Source organism: Kwoniella newhampshirensis, chromosome 12, assembly GCF_039105145.1.
Source record: "Kwoniella newhampshirensis strain CBS 13917 chromosome 12, whole genome shotgun sequence".
NCBI lineage: Eukaryota > Fungi > Basidiomycota > Tremellomycetes > Tremellales > Cryptococcaceae > Kwoniella > Kwoniella newhampshirensis.
The window spans coordinates 888,846-907,166 of NC_089965.1; the positions used below are offsets into that span (position 1 = coordinate 888,846).

Consider the following 18,321-nt stretch of genomic DNA (forward strand, 5'->3'; position numbering starts at 1 on the left):
TAACTTTCTGACCTGTGTGGTTGTCCTCATTCTGAAATGCTATACATCTAAAAGACTGGCGCATCCTTCAAGAACACTCTGCCCTCTTCCGCCAACACCCATCTAGCCACGGTATTTGCAGCAGCCACGATCGCAGACTTGGATAGTTGGGGAGATACCGCCAGATACAGCTCGAACGGTTTTGTGACCTACAAGCGACGGCGTTAGCCACCGTGGAATCGACGCATGATGGCACTCACCCAAGCCAAACATGCTTCGTGCTCAGTACGCATGTACACAAGCTTAAGTGGCGATGATTGACCAGACTTGGCGTGGACAGCGTCGTGCAGTTTCTGATACGTGGTGATCAATCTGCCTCTGAGTTAGCAGAGACCACCAACAAATCTCGTGTGGCTAGCTATCGCTCACCTTTTATGATCGGAACTGTCCTCCATATATGGGGCCCCCCATGCGGGCTGTGTGATTTGGACATGCTGTCGCGACTTGTAGATGAAGTGTCGAAGTCCAGGGCAGCCCAGAAGAGCTTCGAGGAGTGTCAGCGAAGTCTTCGCTTGCGAACACAGCCACACTTACAAACATTGTATGGGTGCAGTGGAATGGACTCCTTGATTTTGATCAAGGTCTTGTCGCTCTCCAATTTCTGCCTTCGCTTTAGTGTGTGCTCCAAGCTGATCTAACGCGACTCACCTCGACGACAATCTGCTTCCAGGCTCGCAGATCTTCAAAGGCCTCTCTGTCCGCACTGACAAAAACCAATCCGACATCCTCGATATCATAGCTGACGTATGCGTGTACGAAACCGGCCGGATTGAACTTTGGGAAGCATATCGGAAGCCACGTTTCGGTAGATCGGATGGTCGGGGAGGACGCAAGGGTGTTAATAAGGAGGTGTAGGTCTACCAAGGTTTGATCAGAATATCGTCAAAACGTAGTAATAATGGCTGACCCGAGGGATGTATTGAGTGCTTTTTTGGCCTGAGAAGAGTGACGATGTGACCACTGGCAATGAGAAGGACATAAAGAAGATCCTGGTGCAAGCCCTTGTAAGTAATCGACTGATCATACCGGCGATCCGACTCACTCTGAACTTGGAAGGAGGCATGAGAGATGCTGCTGCTGTGTCCCTCAACGCAGGGGCCATCCGAAGGGGTTGCAGAGTCGAAGTAAGATAACTGAAGTCGTATTGAGAGCGGTCGACAAGATTGCGCAGGAAAGTCTCAGTACCTAGAATACCGACTTTCAGCTGTGTTATACTTCCTTACGACTCGACACTCACCATCGAGCAGACGAGACAAATCGAAGTTGCTACGCCGTTGAAAGACCCTAGAGAGCTGAGTGGAAGACACGACTGAGAGGATGTGAAGGTGGATGTATTCTAAATGTGACCGAAGCTGGGGAGGATTCCATTACCGGCGTTGTCATCTCTTGCGTCATTGGGCTCACCACATGCTCCGGCTCTCCCCAATCACTGACGCAAAAAAGATAAAGCGGCGCCTTCAGAAGAAAGGCAATTCGATATCGACCTTTGATGATACAACTTTTGAGAGACTTAGCACATAATTGTCCTGACAGTGATTACTAGCTCACCGTATACGGTCATCATCTTCGGCGAAGATTGAAATAAGAGCTTGGGCAACACCCATAAGATTTGTGATATTGTCATCGGATGAATTGTCATGGCTGGAAATGTTTTAGCAACACCCTAGACGTGAATTGTCTGAGGGCAAGACTTACGAGCAGAAGACAGGCTTGCCTGCATTCGTAAGAACATAGTACTGTCGAGGTGTGTAACGCTCATCTGAAGAGCAAGGTCAGCCCAAGCACAATGCCAAAGACTTCGTTTGACTGACTTTGTATCGACGGCAGGATATGAGGATCATCTTGCAATCACGTATCATCAGATGCCTTTGCACCAAGAGAGAGAGAGAGAGCCAGCTCACCCTTGACAGACGATGCTCTGGACCTTGGCGTGACAACTTGAGTTACTGGCCTCGCTTGTACTAGGTCTCTAAGACCCTTTCTGGCATCTCCTGTTGCGACAGCCATCTCTCCTTCTACGACCTCAGGTTCCACATCCACCTGTTCGACCGCTCGTTGCTTGCCTTTTCTCGATGATGCCACGGAAGCTGCTCTGCTCCCACTGCCTTCTCCAAGACTTGCGACTTCCATAGCAGAGGTAACGTCTGTCGCATCTCCCGAGATAGGGGTAGACAAGCTAGCCGTCGTCACCACATTCCCTGGCAGACCTTCGTAGACCGAACTAGCTCGACTCGAAGAGGCAGTGAGGGCACGCGCTCGAAGCGCTGGACTGGAAAGTGGAGCATTGAGGAGACCAGCAGAAATCGATTTGGTTGGCGTGACTGATTTGGAAGGAGGAATAGGCTTCTTGGGACTGTCATCTGATGACTGAGCATCCACCGATATTGTCGACAGGTGGGAGGTTGACCGGATAGGTGTCGGCGGAAGGAATGATTGAGATCGCGGTCGCGTAGAGATATTCAATCTGGTCTGCGATTGCGCATCATGAGGAGGCATCGTCCGTACGCGGGGCGTTGCTGCAAGGCAAGGGATAGCAGATAGACTAGTGGGAGATGTTAATCAGATACAAACATGAACAAATAGAAACCAACCGGCGCGTGTAGCACCGAGAGTGGAGGTCATGAACAGTTATCATTGATATCATCCTTTCATTGTCACCGTAGAATGGGCTAGCCGACGCAGATTTATAATGAATGAAGGGCCAATGCATATGCAACAAACGTCGTAACATCCCTCCCACACCGTGCGCTCCCAGCTCATCACGCTTCTTGACCCGCAACGAGTCGATCGCCCTTATAATTCGCTAACGAAAGGTGTCAGTCCATGTTCACCAGAACCACCGTATACTCACCCCCTGGCTTTGCCTCAAATCCAGTACCAAACTCGCAGTCTTTCACCTGTGACTTTTCGCCTATTCGACTGTTTGAGCAGATGATGGTGTTTTCGATTCGAGCGCTGAGAAGTGTCAGGGGTGGCATCTTTGAAAATGGATTGAACTGCTCACTTCTCCTCGATTGTGACAAAGTCCCAGAGAACGCATCCGGTAAGTTTGGCACCTTTGCCGATATTGCAATGTCGCCCGATGATGCACTTCTTGATGCTCGCTTTCTCTCCTACTCTCGAACCTTCTCCAATCAAACTATCAGGAGAGATCTGTGCTGCCGGGGAAATTGCTGGAGCCGTTCCAGTAGCCTCATCGGAAGACGTTACGAGGGGTCGAGGAGGAGTCGCGGCAGGGGCTTTGCTTGCACCGGAAACGTTTGAAGCTAGAGCACGCATGAAGCGTCTGTTCAATTCCCAATAACCTGCAAGGGAGTTTGCTCGAATCAGGACGTCGGGCTCCGCCACCACCTTGTATTTGTCTGCCTTATTACCCTTTGCGATCACGGGTGCTTCGATTGGCACGGGAGCAGTGACAATGACTTGACACTTCCAGCCCGATCGTCGATCTTTCTTGTTTCTTCTGCTGGACGAGTCGCCATGAGTTACTCGCTCATCTTGAGCAGACGTCGACCCGTCCCGGGATGAAGGAGAAGCTGGGGAACCAGGGGACGTTTGCGGAAGGGGTGTATGATCCGACATAGGTGATGAGGTGGGCGAGGCGTAATAATGACTGGAGGAAGATGGGATAGAGATCGTAGACCGAGCCAATGCTTCGGCGAAAGGATCCTTTCGTGGCGGGTTCAGTACTGCGGCTCATCAGTATCCAAGCACTGGACTTAAATAGGAGAGTCTGGCTTACTGGGAGCCCATCGTTCTCCAAGACCCTTCTGCCAGCCCCCCTTGATCAGCCATGGTACCACTTGCTCCCTCATGCTGTCCAAATCCTTCGTTCGACGAGTACTCAGCAGGTCCAGCACCGTTCGGCGGAAGACGTAGATGTGAGCGTCTAATAAGCGAGTGGTGAGGGACAGGGTAGGGTGGCTAGAAGTCCGGGCACGGACATCAGCTTCTGACGACTAGCAACGCCCCCTGCACGCACGAGCTTATGAGTGACATTCTCAAGCTCAACTCTTCGTCCATCGCTTCCAGCGGCTGAACAAGCAGCAGCTCGTCGGATGACTTGTCGAGAGCCACAAGAATCTTTTCTTCGCCTGGGAAGCTGAGTCAGCACGCTGACAGCGGCGACGAAAGTATTACGCACTATCCTTGACAGATTCAGCCGGTTCATAAAAGACCGACGTCAACACGGCATCAGGACTAGATCGATGACGGTCGAGAATTGATTTCAACGGAAGTGATGTGGGCGGCGCCAGGTCGCACGGCAGCAGAACAAAGTCGGTCTTCGAGGATGTCAGCTTATGCGATACACCGACTAGACCTACCTTGATGTAATTTCTGAACCTCTTCAAAAGTCTAGCCGTTCCATCTCGTCCGCCGAGACCTGCTCCCACCCGCCCGGTGGATTCGCTCTGTTCCTCGTCTTCATCCTTTTCTCCTTCCGTTGGCCGTCTGATATCTATTCTTGCGCGGGGATGCGTCGACATGGAGTAGTGTTCCGCCACATGTTCTGCTACCTGGGAGTGAAACGTCGAGGGGACGACGATCAAGATTTCTAGGGAAAGAAGTCATCAGCAACTTTTGCTGACACGGGCCGCCTATCAGCTTACCCATTATACCGGCGGCGACGACCCAATCAAGGACCGAGTTGATAATAGGGGTGTTTCCGACAGGTAGCATAGCCTTGGAGACGACGTTAGTCCCTTCGTTGAAAGGATATAGACTTGATTATCCCGAGGTCAACATTAGCTCAATAAGTGGTAGCTGAAGTGATGCTCACTTTTCCCCGTAGCCAACGAGAACGACCGCTGTGAAATCCTGCGTCTCTACAGCTCTTCGCTTTGAGCTCCCGGATCTTGGATCGAACAAGCGGCCAGACATGATGAGGGTTGGTGAATGTATAGGTTATGCTTTGAGGTCAATGTTGTAGACGTCAAAGCGAAAGCAGTTGGATGAGTCGAAAAAGCAACATCAAAGGGATTTCAACTCGTTCACCACGCGGGGCACCTCTGTTCCAAACGTTTCCCGATTCACATTCTGATCTCCTATTTCAAACGTCCAATTGTTGCTTTGCTGCTGCATATCAGGCGACAGCTGCAAGAGGTGCTCGCTCAGGCTTGACACAGATCCACTAAGCTACAGAAAGATGTGCATGCGAAGACAGTCATGTGTAGTGTACAGATTTACAAACATATAATCGGACCATGGCGGACAAACACCTCACTGTCAGTGTACAGAGATTCTTGTCGTTGTAGGTAGCCATTCTAATTGAATCATTGCCGTCAGCTCCCGTCTCCAGAAATATCATCAAGAGTGTATGCGGTGGCGGAATGAAGAGAGATCAGAAATCGATGGATATCACCAATTCCCTTTCCCCGCCTACTTTTGTACACGAGGCGTTTAGCGCGAACGCTGAGGAGCAGGATCTGTCCGCCCATCGGAAAATATCATCACGTAGAATAAGAAGAGACGAGGTGGAATGCGAGGACGGTCGAGGAAAGGAGAGAAGGCAACTCACAGTAATCAGTATCTTTTGGTGCTAACGATTGGAAATTGAAACAGAAATGTCTGTATTCAGCACTGGCGTTAGCGCAGGCCTTGAACAGCATAGCAAAGGAGGTGAGAGACATGGGTATATGGAAGAACGCTCAGTCAAGGCTGAAAATGTCTCGCCAATCACGACGTTGTCGTCGACGAATGAGGTAAAGTATGGTTGTGTAGTTTTATCGTCACAGCGTTGTAGCAAGTGGGGTTCTGACAATCATCAAACAGGGAAAGAGCATGAACCCACCAGTACGCAGAGAAGGACCGCATGTATGCTTTCATAGGATACAGACAGATACAGATCGAAATATTGTTACATTGATACCTGTCGACAACCCATAACGTCAGCCATCTATCCCGGCAACTTGCTGTAGAATCAAAATATATCAAGAACGAGGAGATCAGGTCATGTGTAATGAAAGTCCTCTAGCTGTCCGGTCCTACCCGGCGCACGACTGCCATCTGATCCCAACGAACCTAACGAAGAGGTTCATAAGGGGGGACAACAGTCTTTAGGAGTTGGATTGTTAAGATGGTCATCCAGAGAGAAGAGGTGATGGCAGCTAGGCGGTCTTGAGCATGAGCTGGATGTTCAGGACTTACCTCATCACAGAAGATGGAGTGTCGCAGGCTGCAGTGTCGAGACAGAAGGGAATGAGAAACGATAGAGTGAAGAGAGAGAGAGAGAGAGAGAGAGAGAGAGAGAGAAGAAACTGGGAAGAACAAGCTGCACCGTTTTGGCGAATTTGAGAGAAAGATTGGAGACAAGATGACGTGTGAGTTTGGTCTGGCGTTGGGATGGGTTTGATAAGGATAACTCCGTGATACATACAGGTCGGTTCACAGTCCACATCTCAGTTTCACCCAAAACGTCATGTTACGTCCTTTTTCTGTCTGTTCTCTTTCTTCCTTCATCCTCACCCATGATCCGAGACCAGACTCTCTCGGTGTAGGAGAAAGCTCACTCACTACGATCAAGCATGTCACGAAGAGCACCCCAATCTTCTTTCATCAGCAAAAGCATCTACGATGTTTTGGGTGCCGACGACGATGATGTCGTTGAGGAAGAGGAGGTCGAGGAGGAACCACCCCAACAATCAGAGCCGTGAGTCTGGGGGACGGCTGCAGATGCGCATTGATGAAGGAACCGTGCATGTGACTGACTCTAGACCCATCTCAGATCTGTTTCGACTGAGTCTTCGACGTCGCTGCCCGTAGCCCCCTTATCCAAATCCGCACGCAAGCGATTAGCAAAAGCCGCGGCCAAAACTGCCGAAACCACCTCGGTGGCCGTCGACCAAATCAGCACCGCTGCTTCAGCGGCCGTGGAATCTATACCTAGTCCGTCTGAACTTCTTAACGGCAAAGACAGTCCTGCACAAATCGAAAAGTCCACGACCACCAAGTCAGTCCAGCAAAGTAACGGTGCCAAGCCTTCGCCCCCAGCGAATACTTCAGATACCTTTGACGTGAAGGAGGAGGAGGTAGAAAACGCCGGACCTTCTGGGCTCAAACTCAACGGCACCGATGACCATCCCATCGTGAATGGGACCATCGAGTCGCTCCCTGAAGTCAAAGACGTCTCTTCCTTGGATTCGACCGCTAAGGCGAGCCCTCCTTCCCATTCTTTCGCTCCGGATCTCCCAGAAACCTTACCCCAGCCGACAAGCAAGGCTCTTCCAGCCAACCGAAAGCGGAAGACTCCGCAAGACTTCACTCCATCCGGTCCTGGTGACACAATGACTCCCTCGAGCCCTAGCAAGATCGGTGTCAAGTTTGAGGACGGCCTAGCACCAGGGGAAGGAGAGGAGAACGAGAAAATCATTACTCCTAAAAAGCCATCCCTCCTTCCGCTGAAGAAAGACAGAAATGTGGTCGAAAGGACAACATGGACGTTCATCATGATTGGCGGATTTATTGGTTCGTACATCATCATGTCGTTCGAAAACTGCTGACAAGTTACCACAGCCTTGTTGTGCTTGGGTCACCCTTACATGATCCTCCTTGTCATGTTGTGTCAGAGTCTAGTCTACAAAGAGGTTACAGCTCTTTTCGATCTTCGGGATCGTGAGTCTGTCCATAATTCGTAACGGACGCGAACATGACTGATCAAGCTTCCAGACGGTGCCGCCAAAGCCGAAGCTGTTCCTGGTGAGAAGGGCGATCAATGGAGCAAGACGCTGAATTGGTGAGCTTGATCTATACAATTGTCATCATTTCGCTCACTGCTCCATAGGTATTTCTTCGTGGTCACCAACTATTTCCTCTACGGGGAATCAATCATCTATTACTTCAAGCACATCGTGTTCGTCGACGCATACATGATCCCCTTCGCTAGAAACCATCGTTTCATCAGTTTCATGCTCTATGTAGTCGGTAAGTCTCTGTCACACAGTGACTGCCGCACAACGAGATCTAATCTTGGACGCAGGATTTGTCGGCTTCGTTGCCAACCTGCAGAAGCAGTATTTACGCCAACAGTTCGCTCTTTTCTGCTGGGTTCACATCTCCTTGCTTCTGATTGTCGTCTCGAGGTTGGTGATCTCACACATCTGCGAAAGAGGGCTTGCTGACTTCCAGCATAGTCATTTCATCGTGAACAACATCCTCGAAGGTCTGATCTGGTTCTTTGTGCCCGCTTCTCTGGTCATCTGTAATGATGTGATGGCTTACGTCTGCGGTAAGCGAATACCACGAAATATTCCAGCGGTCCATTGACCGATTTTTTTCGCTGCAGGAAAACTGTTTGGTCGTACTCCATTGATCAAGTTGAGTCCAAAGAAGACTGTAGAAGGCTTCGTAGGAGCTTTCATCTGCACGCTCATTTTCGGGTTGGCTGTGAGTAAACTGCCTTATTACCTTTGATTATCCAGACTGACAGTCGTGCAGTGGGGAACGTTCTTCATGCGCTTTCCATACATGATCTGTCCCGCTCGTGACCTCGGAACGAATATCCTCTCGCAAGTCACTTGCCGACCAAACCCAGTCTTTATCTGGCGACATTTCGAAATCACTGGACCAGCGAAGCAGATCTTTGAAACTATCGTATGTCGGAGAGGGCGTTCATCTGTGTGGAAGGATGTTGACCGATGTGACTCTAGGTTGGCCATGCACCTCCAGCGATTCCCTACGCGCCTTTCCAATTCCACGTCCTTGTCATGGCCACCTTTGCTTCGCTTGTCGCGCCTTTTGGTGGTTTCTTCGCTTCCGGATTCAAACGAGCTTTCAACATCAAAGACTTTGGACATTCGATCCCTGGTCACGGCGGGATGACAGATCGAATGGACTGCCAGTAAGTGATGACCGGGGAATGAATGGCAACGCTGATTCTCATATTACTAGGTTCATGATGGGACTGTTCTCTTACGTCTACTACAGCTCATTGATACGCGTGAGCGACAGAAGCTGTTCTTCAGACTTGACACTGATTCCCATTTTGCAGATCCAATATGTCACAGTCGGCTCCATCATGCAAACAGTTGTCACCTCCTTGACGCCGTCAGAGCAACTGGAGCTGCTGTCGGATCTGAGACGATTCCTCGGTGGACAAGGTGTCAAGGCGTGAGACGCATTGGGAGCGGAGGGGACATCTGATGTGCATAGTAACAGCCGAAGGGGCCAGCCTATGAGCGGAGGTGTGTGTCGAGGAGGATGAGCACTTAGCAAAAGTACTTCTACATTCCATCCGAACAAAAGTAACTCCCATACCATGCATTAGATCAAATGGTGCCAGCTGTTGATGTAGCCAAGACACTCGACGAGAAAAAATTCGACGCGACTTTCCTCTCTGTTTGACATCATCACCGGCAGCTTCTCGGTTCCTTGTATCACACGTTACATTGCCTGTCGCAACACCCAAGTCACAATCACAGTCGGTACAGTTCATGCCCACGCCGCCCTTACCACTGCTGCATCAGCTCCTGAGCGCACTACGAATCCCCGTCCTTCCTCCATCCCTCAGTGCGACTCCTCCTTCGCTGCTCCTCATCATCTTGGAAGCCATACTCGGCGCTCGACTTCCTCTGCCTCATCCTATCCGATTGTGTCAAACACGACAAGACGAGTTGGCCGTAACAAAATGTATCCTCGGCGTTTTGGCCGATGACATCTTGGGCATGGACCTGTCCATCATCGATCCAGCTCGGGTGGTGAAAGGCAAGGAGCAAGAAATGGCAGTGATTGTCATGGCCTTGGTCGTCGTCGCCAAGCGGAAGGGTATACATATCAGCTTTCCGACAGCCGAGACGGATGAAGAAGAGGACGATGCCGAAGAGGCCCAGATAACGGGCCAAATAAATTGGCTACGGGGAGTGGACGACGATTTGTCATCCGACCTTCCTCCTCCAATCACGCCTGACGTTTCTTACTGCCCTGGCCCCCCTTCGAGTCCAATTCCTCGTGAAACCCCATCAACAGACGTGTTCGGCGCTAGACAACCGTTTTTCACGCGATGGAAGTCATCTTCTGACATCCAAGACCATTACGATGACTGTTCCTTGGACACTCGACCGGTCACGAACCTCGCAGCTTCACCTGATCCCCAAAGCTCACCTATCTACAATCTGACAGCATCGAGCAATGGTTTTGACCCGTATGTCACTCCGTTGCATTGCGTTGAACGAGAAGAACGACAAGTTCTAGCAAATTCAAAACGAAGAAGCCCTGCTCAAATGCACTCTCATCCCTCTCTCGATTCGGCAACCAGTAATAAAACAGTGTTACAGCTCATGTTAGAAGAGTTTGGACTAGATCTTGTCTCATGATTGAATAGTGGGTATAATCATCTGATGGATTTCCTATCTCTGACGGTATTCATAGTCGCACTGAACTGGCTCATGTCCTACGCAACGCACCCAACGCCATGCTAAATGCTCCTCCCTTCAAAACTTTCTCCGCATGTCGGAAGGTCAAGCTGGTCCGCACGCCACGTTCCTTCTCCCACGATCCATTTTCTCTCAAGCGGTCTGCGATGAAAGCATCACAAAGCAAATCTGCATTGGAGATGACGACCTCATCGTCACTGTTCGCTTCCTTCGACCTAACGATATCCTTCGTTCTGGGGGCGATTGCGTGCAGATGAGAGGTGTAGAGGCTGGAGGAAAGGATCAAGAGGGATCTTGGTAGAAGAAGTAGATGCGCAAGAGGGATAGCGGCGATCGGTCGACCTTCGTTGGCTGGGTCATCGGAAGGAGACGGCATTGATGTGACCATGGGTGGCGAAGGAGCCGTGGTGGAAAGATAGTGATGGATATCTAGGACAGTGTGCGAACCCAAGGAAAGAGTAGCGACCAGTGGTCGGAATGCAGGCCCATCCTCGTGAGGCTTTCAAGATGCTCAGAGCCTCACATGCAGAAGTCGATAGCACACTCACAGAAATACCTTGGCCAGGCTCATACTCGTTTACCAGTACCTATGACGTCCAATGATCAGTACTCGCCGCGAGCGAGATGTAACCACTTACTTGATTTGCGTCGAGTGCCCTCTCCTTTCCTTTCCCTTCACTTTTTCCACTTGAAGCAGCACCAAGAAAGCTCTCTATCCGCTGAATGATGTCGGGACTACAGATATTCTCAGTGCCGAACCAAGTCAGATGGCCATGATGGTCGGTCGCACTTACAACGCCGTAAGGAAGTCAGGCAGTGGCTCAGGTAAGAGCACCCCGTTCTTTGACATAGTGCCACCTGCTGACGATCAGCCATCGTCCCGTTGATTCCATTGCCAGCACACACCCCAGTATTGGAGCCTAGGTTCGACATCAGCGAAACTCTCTATGATGATGATTCCGTATCTCACCTTCGCCCACTCCCAACTCTCTTCCATTTCGGCTGCGGACTCTCCTCTACTTTTCGAAGGAGGTAGGCCTCTTCTTCCTCTGTGATGAAATCGGGGACGCTAGCAGGTGATCATGCACGATGAGTATGGGACATTAGCATACTCTGAAATTGTCGCCTTACTAATATGCAGCCGGCGGAACATTTTGGACTCTAAAGTGTTCGAGCGCCGGGAATGCAGAACTGGAACCAGAGTGCTGAAAGATCCCTCCATCGTCATGGGCAGTAGGCTCTGTGGATATGGGCATCGTGAGGGGACAGGATGCATCGGAGAGAGAAAAAGAGAGAGACAGAGAGAGACAGAGAGAGACGGAGACAGGGCGAGAAAAAAGAGGCAATCACCAAAACGACGTCATCTTGCGATACACGTCGCGCTCACTCATTGATATATCGCTGCTGTTCTTCTTCATCTGTTGATCTGCCTTTCGATCTCATTCCTTTGCTCTCAGATTCGTACATATATCATCATTGGTATAATCGGCGACCACTCACACTGGCATATCGCTCCGACGGTGATCGTAAACACACATAAGGTCCATGATGGAGTGAGTTTCCGGGACCTCCTTGCCTTCTTTTCCATCTGTTACCAATCTGACCTTGACTTTTCCAGCTACGTTTACCAACAAATCGCTTCTCGCCTACCTCCCGACCTCCAAGCACTCTTCCTCAATCCTCCTAGCTTGTCTAACCCCGGTTCGTTCATCCCAGCTCTACGAATCGCTTTCCCCTATGCGAAATACATCATCATCTTCCTCGCGGTATATATCGTATGGTCGTTCGTGACCGGTATTCTGGGTTATTTCTCTCGAATCTTGCGCTTCTCCATGAAAATTGGACCCATCATAGGTCTTGTCGGATGGCTTATGGCCAACTCCGGTCAAGGTAGCATGGATGAGCTGTTCGCAATGTTGAAACAATACACCGGTCTTGCACCGAACAACGCTGCCGGCGGTAACCTCAGTCCCGGTCTCGCTTCGTTGGCGAATCTTTTTGGAGCCAATCAACCAGCTTCAGGTTCGAAGAGGAAGACGAGTCGTCAGAAGGCTGCCTCTGGCTCGTCTTGGACAGATCCAAACGATATTTCCTCCAGAACAAGAAGCAAGAAAGCTGCTGGTGGTGCATCGGATACCGGTGATTTCATCTCCTCGATACTTAATTCTGCGACAAGTACCGGCGACGCATCTTCCACTCAGTGGCAGGATGTGGTGCAGGACTACGTAAAGAACTCGTTGGTCAAAGCCGCAGGTCTCGACTGGCTGCTCGGAAAGCAAGACCCTGTCAAAGACGACGCGAAGGCGAAGAAGACCTGGAGATCGCGTTGATCGTTATCGGTTCGTTCTTGATACATCGATCCTCAGCAGCTGATGCATTCCCTTTCCGTTTCCGTATGTCCACCTTTAGGTTCTACTGGATGTTCTATGACTCTTGGTCGATTCGGGCCATATCGAGACCAGCCTTTACTCAATCAGGCGATCACCATCCCATCTCTTGAGAACCTCCTCACCTTCCGCTTCAACAATCGACCACGTAGCTTGAACGTCGTCGAAGGTTGTATGCACTCCTCCCATAGCAAATCTGATGCAGAAAATGTTACGCTCAACGCTGTGTAAGACAGTCTGTGTGAGGAACACATCGTATCGGGCGTTGAGACGATCGTGCAAGCGCTGGTTGAGTACATCCAGAATGTCGCCAGTCAGATCTGCCCTTGACGATGGCGACAATCTAAAGACTAGCAACGCGAGCGATGGCTTCGTCACTATTTCGAAGTTTTTTGACCGGCCAACTATATCGGCTAGTAGTGTACACTGACTGATACCCTGCGTTCAGACCGCTCAGCGATGTATCGCTCTGAATCCGACTGGTCAGACTTACCCTCTCAAGATGTTGCTGAAATCCCTCAACGCCGAAGCTACGCAGCACGAACCAGATCTTCAATGAGCGGAATCTGCGGCCCAACGCGATTTGCCAGTTGCGATAGTCGATGACAGCTCCAGCATCCGCCTCCTTACTTCTCAGGAAGGCCTGCAATGGAGAAGGTCTCAGATTATTTATCTTGTACCAGAAGGAAAGACACATACCGGCGTTACATCAAAGGTTTGTGTGAGGTCACGACGATCTCGCACGTATAATAGCGCTTCATGATCAACATCAGTCATCGTTGGCCATGCGTAACGCCATGCGTAACGGATGTACGCACTGCAGTCAAAGGTGGTCAAGCCCCACTTGTGAAGATTGGTACAGAAGGAGTCAACGTATTCGTTCAGCTCGGTCAGGCGTAACATCTCTCTGTACTGGGGCAGGGCATAAGCCACACCAGCCCACTACAGCGAGTAAGCAATGAGATCCGAATCAAATTGGCGCAGGAGACACGTACAGCAGCGTCCACATGCAAGAAGACTGTGGGGTATGCTTTCACTATATAGCAGTCCCGTTAGGCGATCGATGTACCTCCTTCTATGCGGACTCACAGACCTCGCCAATCTCAGCGATTCTATCCACCGCACCAGACGAGGTGGTCCCAACCGTTGCGACTATAGAGTGCTTTCAGAATTGCCAGATAGTTGTACCGTGATCTTCACTTACTGACAAGGAAGGGTACAAGTCCAGCCGCGACATCGGCATCAATGGCTTGTTTCACGGCGTCCCCTCTGAGGGAGTAACTGTCCTCCGCGGAGACAGGAATAGCTCTGAAGGGCAGACCCAGCATGATGGCAGCCTGTGACAATTATCGTCAGTCATGTCAGTCGTGGAGTAATCCGGTACCCCATACCTTGGATCCTAAACTGTGCGTTTGAGTGCTGCCGTAGATGACTAATTTCTGACCATTTTTCCGCCGGATCTCTTCGGGGACTTGAATGTCTCCGTTCTCAGCAGCGTGTTCAATTCCGGCGATGCGCCGCAATGCACGCTCCCGAGCAGCCATAGCAGCAGTAAGAGCTGCCTCCGAAGCAGAACCCTGCATGCAAGAGTCAGTTAGTCACAGATCTGCACGTGAAAGATAGAGCAGCCCACCATGATCACACCTCCCCCTACACCAGAGCTCGTCCAAAAAGAAGGAGCCAACCCTAGCATCTTGGCTACCCAATCAACTACCACCTGTTCTAGTTCTGTGCATGCTGGTGAGCAGATCCACTGCAGTCAGCTCTGTCAGTATCCCTTCCACTGTAAACACGTGCTTGGCTCACGTTGAAACCAGGATTGCTAACGCTCGCCGCGTACAGATCTGCGATCATGCCTTCAAATGTCGAATTGGCTGGGAAGTACGCGAAGAATTGCGGCGACTGCCAGTGTGTTATCCCTGTTGCACTCGTAAGCTTCCCATGGCACTCCAAACTCGCATTCTATTGTTACAGACACGCGCCTGGTAAGACATCGTTCTGGAACGCAGCCGCGATCTGATTGAATGGCTCTCCTTTCGCTGGAGCTTCCTCTGAAGGAGACTGATGAGCGCAAGCACAACTTTGCCCGAGTCAAAGCATGACCTACTTGGTAGCTTGTCCAAGAGGTAGCCAGGCTGGACCTGTGCCTTCACCGGGCGTTCCGACAAAGTCTGATAGTAGTCACAGATGGCATCGATTGCCGCATAACCTTGCCTCAAACTCAGCGCCGGTGGTCTCTATGTTAGCGCCCTGCTTACCGGCTTTTCGGAATCTAGGAGTGAGGGAGCTTAGCTTAGCTCGCAGATTGTCTGTGTTTCAATGAGCGCTGCCTGCTTACTGTTCAATGTCCATGATGTGCCAATCGCGATTCCTTAATGAATTGTTTCAACACTGTCTGGCGGCTTGGCCCTCAACTGTTCAAAACAGGACCAAGTTCGAAGAGGAACGATTCGGCTATCTCCATCTTCATCTCTGTTCGATCTACTCCGCGGAGTTCAGATGCAGTCCGTGACCACAGAGCTCGGAACGTGTTACGTCTCATGAACATCTTCGGTATGGGAAGATCAAATCACATTTCAAGCGTTCTTCAACATATCTATCTACTCGGAGATGTCATCCAAGGCAGAGATCAAGGGGGAGAACAGAGGCTGTCCTCGCTTCTTGTAGAATGCAACAACCTTCTCAGCCCTCTTAGCGATACCCTCGGGGGTCAAGTCGAACTGCAGAAAAGACGAGATCAGTGCCCGAATCTTGCACCGCAATCGCACTGCTCACCTTGGCGTAAACCTGATCATATGGTCCAGAAGAACCCCAAGCCTTGAGACCAAAGTGGTCGTGACTGTATGCACCCCAACCGAAAGTGGAGTAGGCCTCGACGGAGAGGATGGGAGGGCCGGAGGGCAAAACACTGAGCTTGTAGTCCGCGGATTGAGTGTTCTATATATCATATCAGTAAGATAGACTTAGGGTATCACGACACTGCCACTTACGAAGACCTCGAAACAGGGCAACGAGACAAGACGAGCCTTGATGTTCTTGGCCTTGAGCTGGTCGATGGCCTGGGCACAGAGAGTCACCTCGGAACCAGTAGAAACGAGGACGACGTCGGGGTTCTCAACATCCTCCACAACATAACCACCTCGAGCAGCCTTCTCAATAGACGATCCGGCAAGTTGAGGCAAGTTTTGACGAGAGAACGCCAAAACCGAAGGAGTGTGCTGTGACATGATGGACACGAGATACGAAGCGGAGGTTTCGTTACCATCAGCGGGCCTCCAGAAAGCGAGGTTGGGGAGAGCTCGAAGCCAAGCAGCAGTCTCTACCGGCTGATGGGTGGGACCGTCCTCGCCGAGACCAATAGAATCGTGGGTAGCGACTTGAAGAACTCGGAGATGGGACAGAGCGGAAAGTCGGACGGCACCAGCAGCGTAAGAAACGAAGTTGAGGAAAGTAGCGCCGAAGGGAATGAGACCACCATACGCAGCGAGACCGTTGCAGATGGCAGTCATACCGTGCTCTCGGACACCGAATCGGAAGTATCGACCAGCGTAACTTCCAAGACCGGTAGAGGGGTGCTGGAAGTCCTCGGCACCCTTCCACCTGGTCAGGTTGGAGCCAGTCAAGTCGGCGGATCCTCCAACCAGTTCGGGCAAAACCTCAGCAAGCTTGGTAATGGTGGTTTCAGAGAGCTTTCGGCTACCGACGGCAGCATCGGCAGTTGTGTAGGTGGGGAGAGCCTTCTCCCAACCGTCGGGCAGACGACCGGCGACTCGTCTCTCAAGCTCAGACGCCTCCTTGGGGTACTTCTCGGAGTAAGACTTGAAAAGATCCTTCCACTCAGCCTCGGCCTTGGCACCCTTTTCAGCGACAGCAGCGTAGAGGTCGGAAGTCTCCTGTGGGATGGCGAAGGTCTCATCGGGGTTGAAGCCGAACTTCTTCTTGAGCTGAGCGATATCGTCCTTCTTGAGAGCTACCGAGAGCATATATCATCAGTAATGCTTCCAATCCGTGTAATGCTTCCACAGTGTAGGCAAAGGATACGTACGAGCACCGTGAACGTCATGACCACCGGCCTTGAGGGAACCGAAACCGATAGTAGTCTTGAGGTTGATGATCGTAGGCGCATCGGTGGACTTCTTAGCCTCGGCGATGGCAGACTCGATGGCGGCGAGATCGCTAATGTGACTAGCATCAGCGCGATGATAGCCAGCTACTTCGCTAACAACTCACTCGTCACCGTGCTCAACGTGGAGGATATTCCATCCGTATGACTTGAATCGCATCTCGACATCCTCGGTGAAGGAAACCGCAGTGTCACCGTCAATGGTGATCCCTGTAAGACACGTGAGCAGAAGCTGAGGATTTCGGCCGAAAGAACTGACTGTTGTCATCGTAGATGGCGATCAGGTTGGCTAATTTCAAGTGACTGTGGTGGTTCGGTCAGTCAACTTCATTGCTGTGAGAACATTATATGAATGGGCACCTACCCAGCAAGAGAGCACGCTTCAGATGCGACACCCTCCTGCAAACAACCATCACCGAGGAAAGCTGGAAGCGAGGTGGTCAGTAAATAGACGAGAGATGATGTTCACCGACGACCACACATACCGTAGGTATAGTTGTCGATCAAGGGGAAGCCATCCTTGTTGAAGACAGCGCCCATGTGAGCTTGGCCGATAGCGAGACCAACGGCGTTAGAGATACCTGCATTCATCGAATTGTTCAGTGTTTGGTAGGCTTGATGGGCTTGCAGGATGTCAACATAAATACTCACCTTGACCGAGGGGACCAGTAGTGACCTCGATACCATCGGTGACACCGACTTCCGGGTGACCAGGGGTGATAGAATCGATTTGTCGGAAAGCCTTGAGGTCATCCAATGTGACCTTATAACCGGCGAGGTGAAGCATGATGTACTGAAGGGCACACCTGTGGATGACATGCATAGATCGTTAGCGGCCTGATCAGCGTTGAACGAAGCATCTGGCGGACATGTGGCTTACGCGTGACCGTTGGAGAGGACGAATCGGTCTCGGTTGATCCATTTGGGGTTCTTGGAGTTGAATCTCATGAATCGAGAGAAAAGAACATGGGCGACGGGAGCCATACCCTATTCGTCGATGTCAGCGGAAGAGGTCATCGATATGTCAATTCAGTGAGACTCACCATGGGAGCACCGGGGTGACCGGAGTTGGCCTAAATTTGGTGAGCATGCTTGTAAGCGACATTCATCCCATCGAAGCGGGCAAGGATAACTGGATGGGAGTTGCGAGGACATACCTTGGCGACGACATCCGCAGCAAGGGTTCGGATGGTGCTAGAAGGAAGAGATACATGGTCAGCATTGTAAAAGAGGTCGGACTGGTTGAGAGGAAGTGAAAGCTCGGTAGTTGACACTCGCAACAACGTGGTCTGTCGGAGAAGACCCATGTGAGAGCCAAGGAAAGGCGAAGCAGTGGAACTAGCTACTCACGCAACAGCCTTTGTGTCGGACTCGTTGAAGCTGGACATGATGGTGATACTGGACT

At 51.0% G+C, this 18,321-nt stretch overlaps 8 protein-coding genes across 8 annotated transcripts; 3 read left to right on the forward strand and 5 right to left on the reverse strand.

The window, feature by feature from the left end:
• Positions 1-47: 47 nt before the first annotated feature.
• Positions 48-2,674, reverse strand: IAR55_005902 (uncharacterized protein; the record flags this gene model as incomplete). The annotated part of the gene is made up of 14 exons (XM_066948991.1): positions 48-188; positions 240-351; positions 409-523; positions 574-640; positions 688-896; positions 947-1,028; positions 1,082-1,224; positions 1,277-1,391; positions 1,444-1,537; positions 1,588-1,680; positions 1,735-1,798; positions 1,851-1,880; positions 1,941-2,581; positions 2,631-2,674. The coding sequence occupies 14 exons, from the start codon at positions 2,672-2,674 to the stop codon at positions 48-50; spliced, it is 1,950 nt and encodes a 649-aa protein (XP_066800764.1).
• Positions 2,675-2,798: 124 nt separating this feature from the next.
• IAR55_005903 (uncharacterized protein) lies at positions 2,799-4,920 on the reverse strand (the record flags this gene model as incomplete). Its single annotated transcript, XM_066948992.1, has 9 exons — positions 2,799-2,842; positions 2,891-2,994; positions 3,044-3,728; positions 3,782-3,963; positions 4,022-4,133; positions 4,184-4,322; positions 4,365-4,594; positions 4,650-4,762; positions 4,820-4,920. The coding sequence occupies 9 exons, from the start codon at positions 4,918-4,920 to the stop codon at positions 2,799-2,801; spliced, it is 1,710 nt and encodes a 569-aa protein (XP_066800765.1).
• A 1,643-nt stretch (positions 4,921-6,563) lies between these two features.
• Positions 6,564-9,148, forward strand: IAR55_005904 (uncharacterized protein; the record flags this gene model as incomplete). Its single annotated transcript, XM_066948993.1, has 12 exons — positions 6,564-6,688; positions 6,764-7,503; positions 7,552-7,650; positions 7,705-7,771; positions 7,820-7,959; positions 8,015-8,117; positions 8,169-8,263; positions 8,321-8,421; positions 8,473-8,628; positions 8,685-8,875; positions 8,926-8,974; positions 9,026-9,148. 12 exons carry the CDS (start codon positions 6,564-6,566, stop codon positions 9,146-9,148), a joined length of 1,989 nt encoding a protein of 662 aa, XP_066800766.1.
• A 319-nt stretch (positions 9,149-9,467) lies between these two features.
• IAR55_005905 (uncharacterized protein) lies at positions 9,468-10,346 on the forward strand (the record flags this gene model as incomplete). The annotated part of the gene is made up of 1 exon (XM_066948994.1): positions 9,468-10,346. The coding sequence occupies one exon, from the start codon at positions 9,468-9,470 to the stop codon at positions 10,344-10,346; it is 879 nt and encodes a 292-aa protein (XP_066800767.1).
• Positions 10,347-10,416: 70 nt separating this feature from the next.
• On the reverse strand, positions 10,417-11,662 carry IAR55_005906 (uncharacterized protein; the record flags this gene model as incomplete). The annotated part of the gene is made up of 7 exons (XM_066948995.1): positions 10,417-10,905; positions 10,955-10,993; positions 11,045-11,141; positions 11,201-11,264; positions 11,313-11,326; positions 11,377-11,475; positions 11,538-11,662. 7 exons carry the CDS (start codon positions 11,660-11,662, stop codon positions 10,417-10,419), a joined length of 927 nt encoding a protein of 308 aa, XP_066800768.1.
• Positions 11,663-11,954: 292 nt separating this feature from the next.
• Positions 11,955-12,736, forward strand: IAR55_005907 (uncharacterized protein; the record flags this gene model as incomplete). The annotated part of the gene is made up of 2 exons (XM_066948996.1): positions 11,955-11,959; positions 12,025-12,736. 2 exons carry the CDS (start codon positions 11,955-11,957, stop codon positions 12,734-12,736), a joined length of 717 nt encoding a protein of 238 aa, XP_066800769.1.
• Positions 12,737-12,871: 135 nt separating this feature from the next.
• On the reverse strand, positions 12,872-15,145 carry IAR55_005908 (uncharacterized protein; the record flags this gene model as incomplete). Its single annotated transcript, XM_066948997.1, has 14 exons — positions 12,872-13,231; positions 13,287-13,436; positions 13,493-13,548; positions 13,612-13,735; positions 13,789-13,829; positions 13,883-13,945; positions 13,998-14,130; positions 14,185-14,370; positions 14,427-14,546; positions 14,600-14,712; positions 14,776-14,844; positions 14,901-15,002; positions 15,052-15,065; positions 15,132-15,145. 14 exons carry the CDS (start codon positions 15,143-15,145, stop codon positions 12,872-12,874), a joined length of 1,545 nt encoding a protein of 514 aa, XP_066800770.1.
• Positions 15,146-15,393: 248 nt separating this feature from the next.
• On the reverse strand, positions 15,394-18,304 carry IAR55_005909 (transketolase; the record flags this gene model as incomplete). The annotated part of the gene is made up of 13 exons (XM_066948998.1): positions 15,394-15,513; positions 15,569-15,730; positions 15,784-16,763; positions 16,839-16,969; positions 17,024-17,126; positions 17,176-17,219; positions 17,281-17,341; positions 17,402-17,497; positions 17,568-17,722; positions 17,797-17,903; positions 17,960-17,989; positions 18,074-18,110; positions 18,267-18,304. 13 exons carry the CDS (start codon positions 18,302-18,304, stop codon positions 15,394-15,396), a joined length of 2,064 nt encoding a protein of 687 aa, XP_066800771.1.
• Between the last annotated feature and the right edge of the window lie 17 nt (positions 18,305-18,321).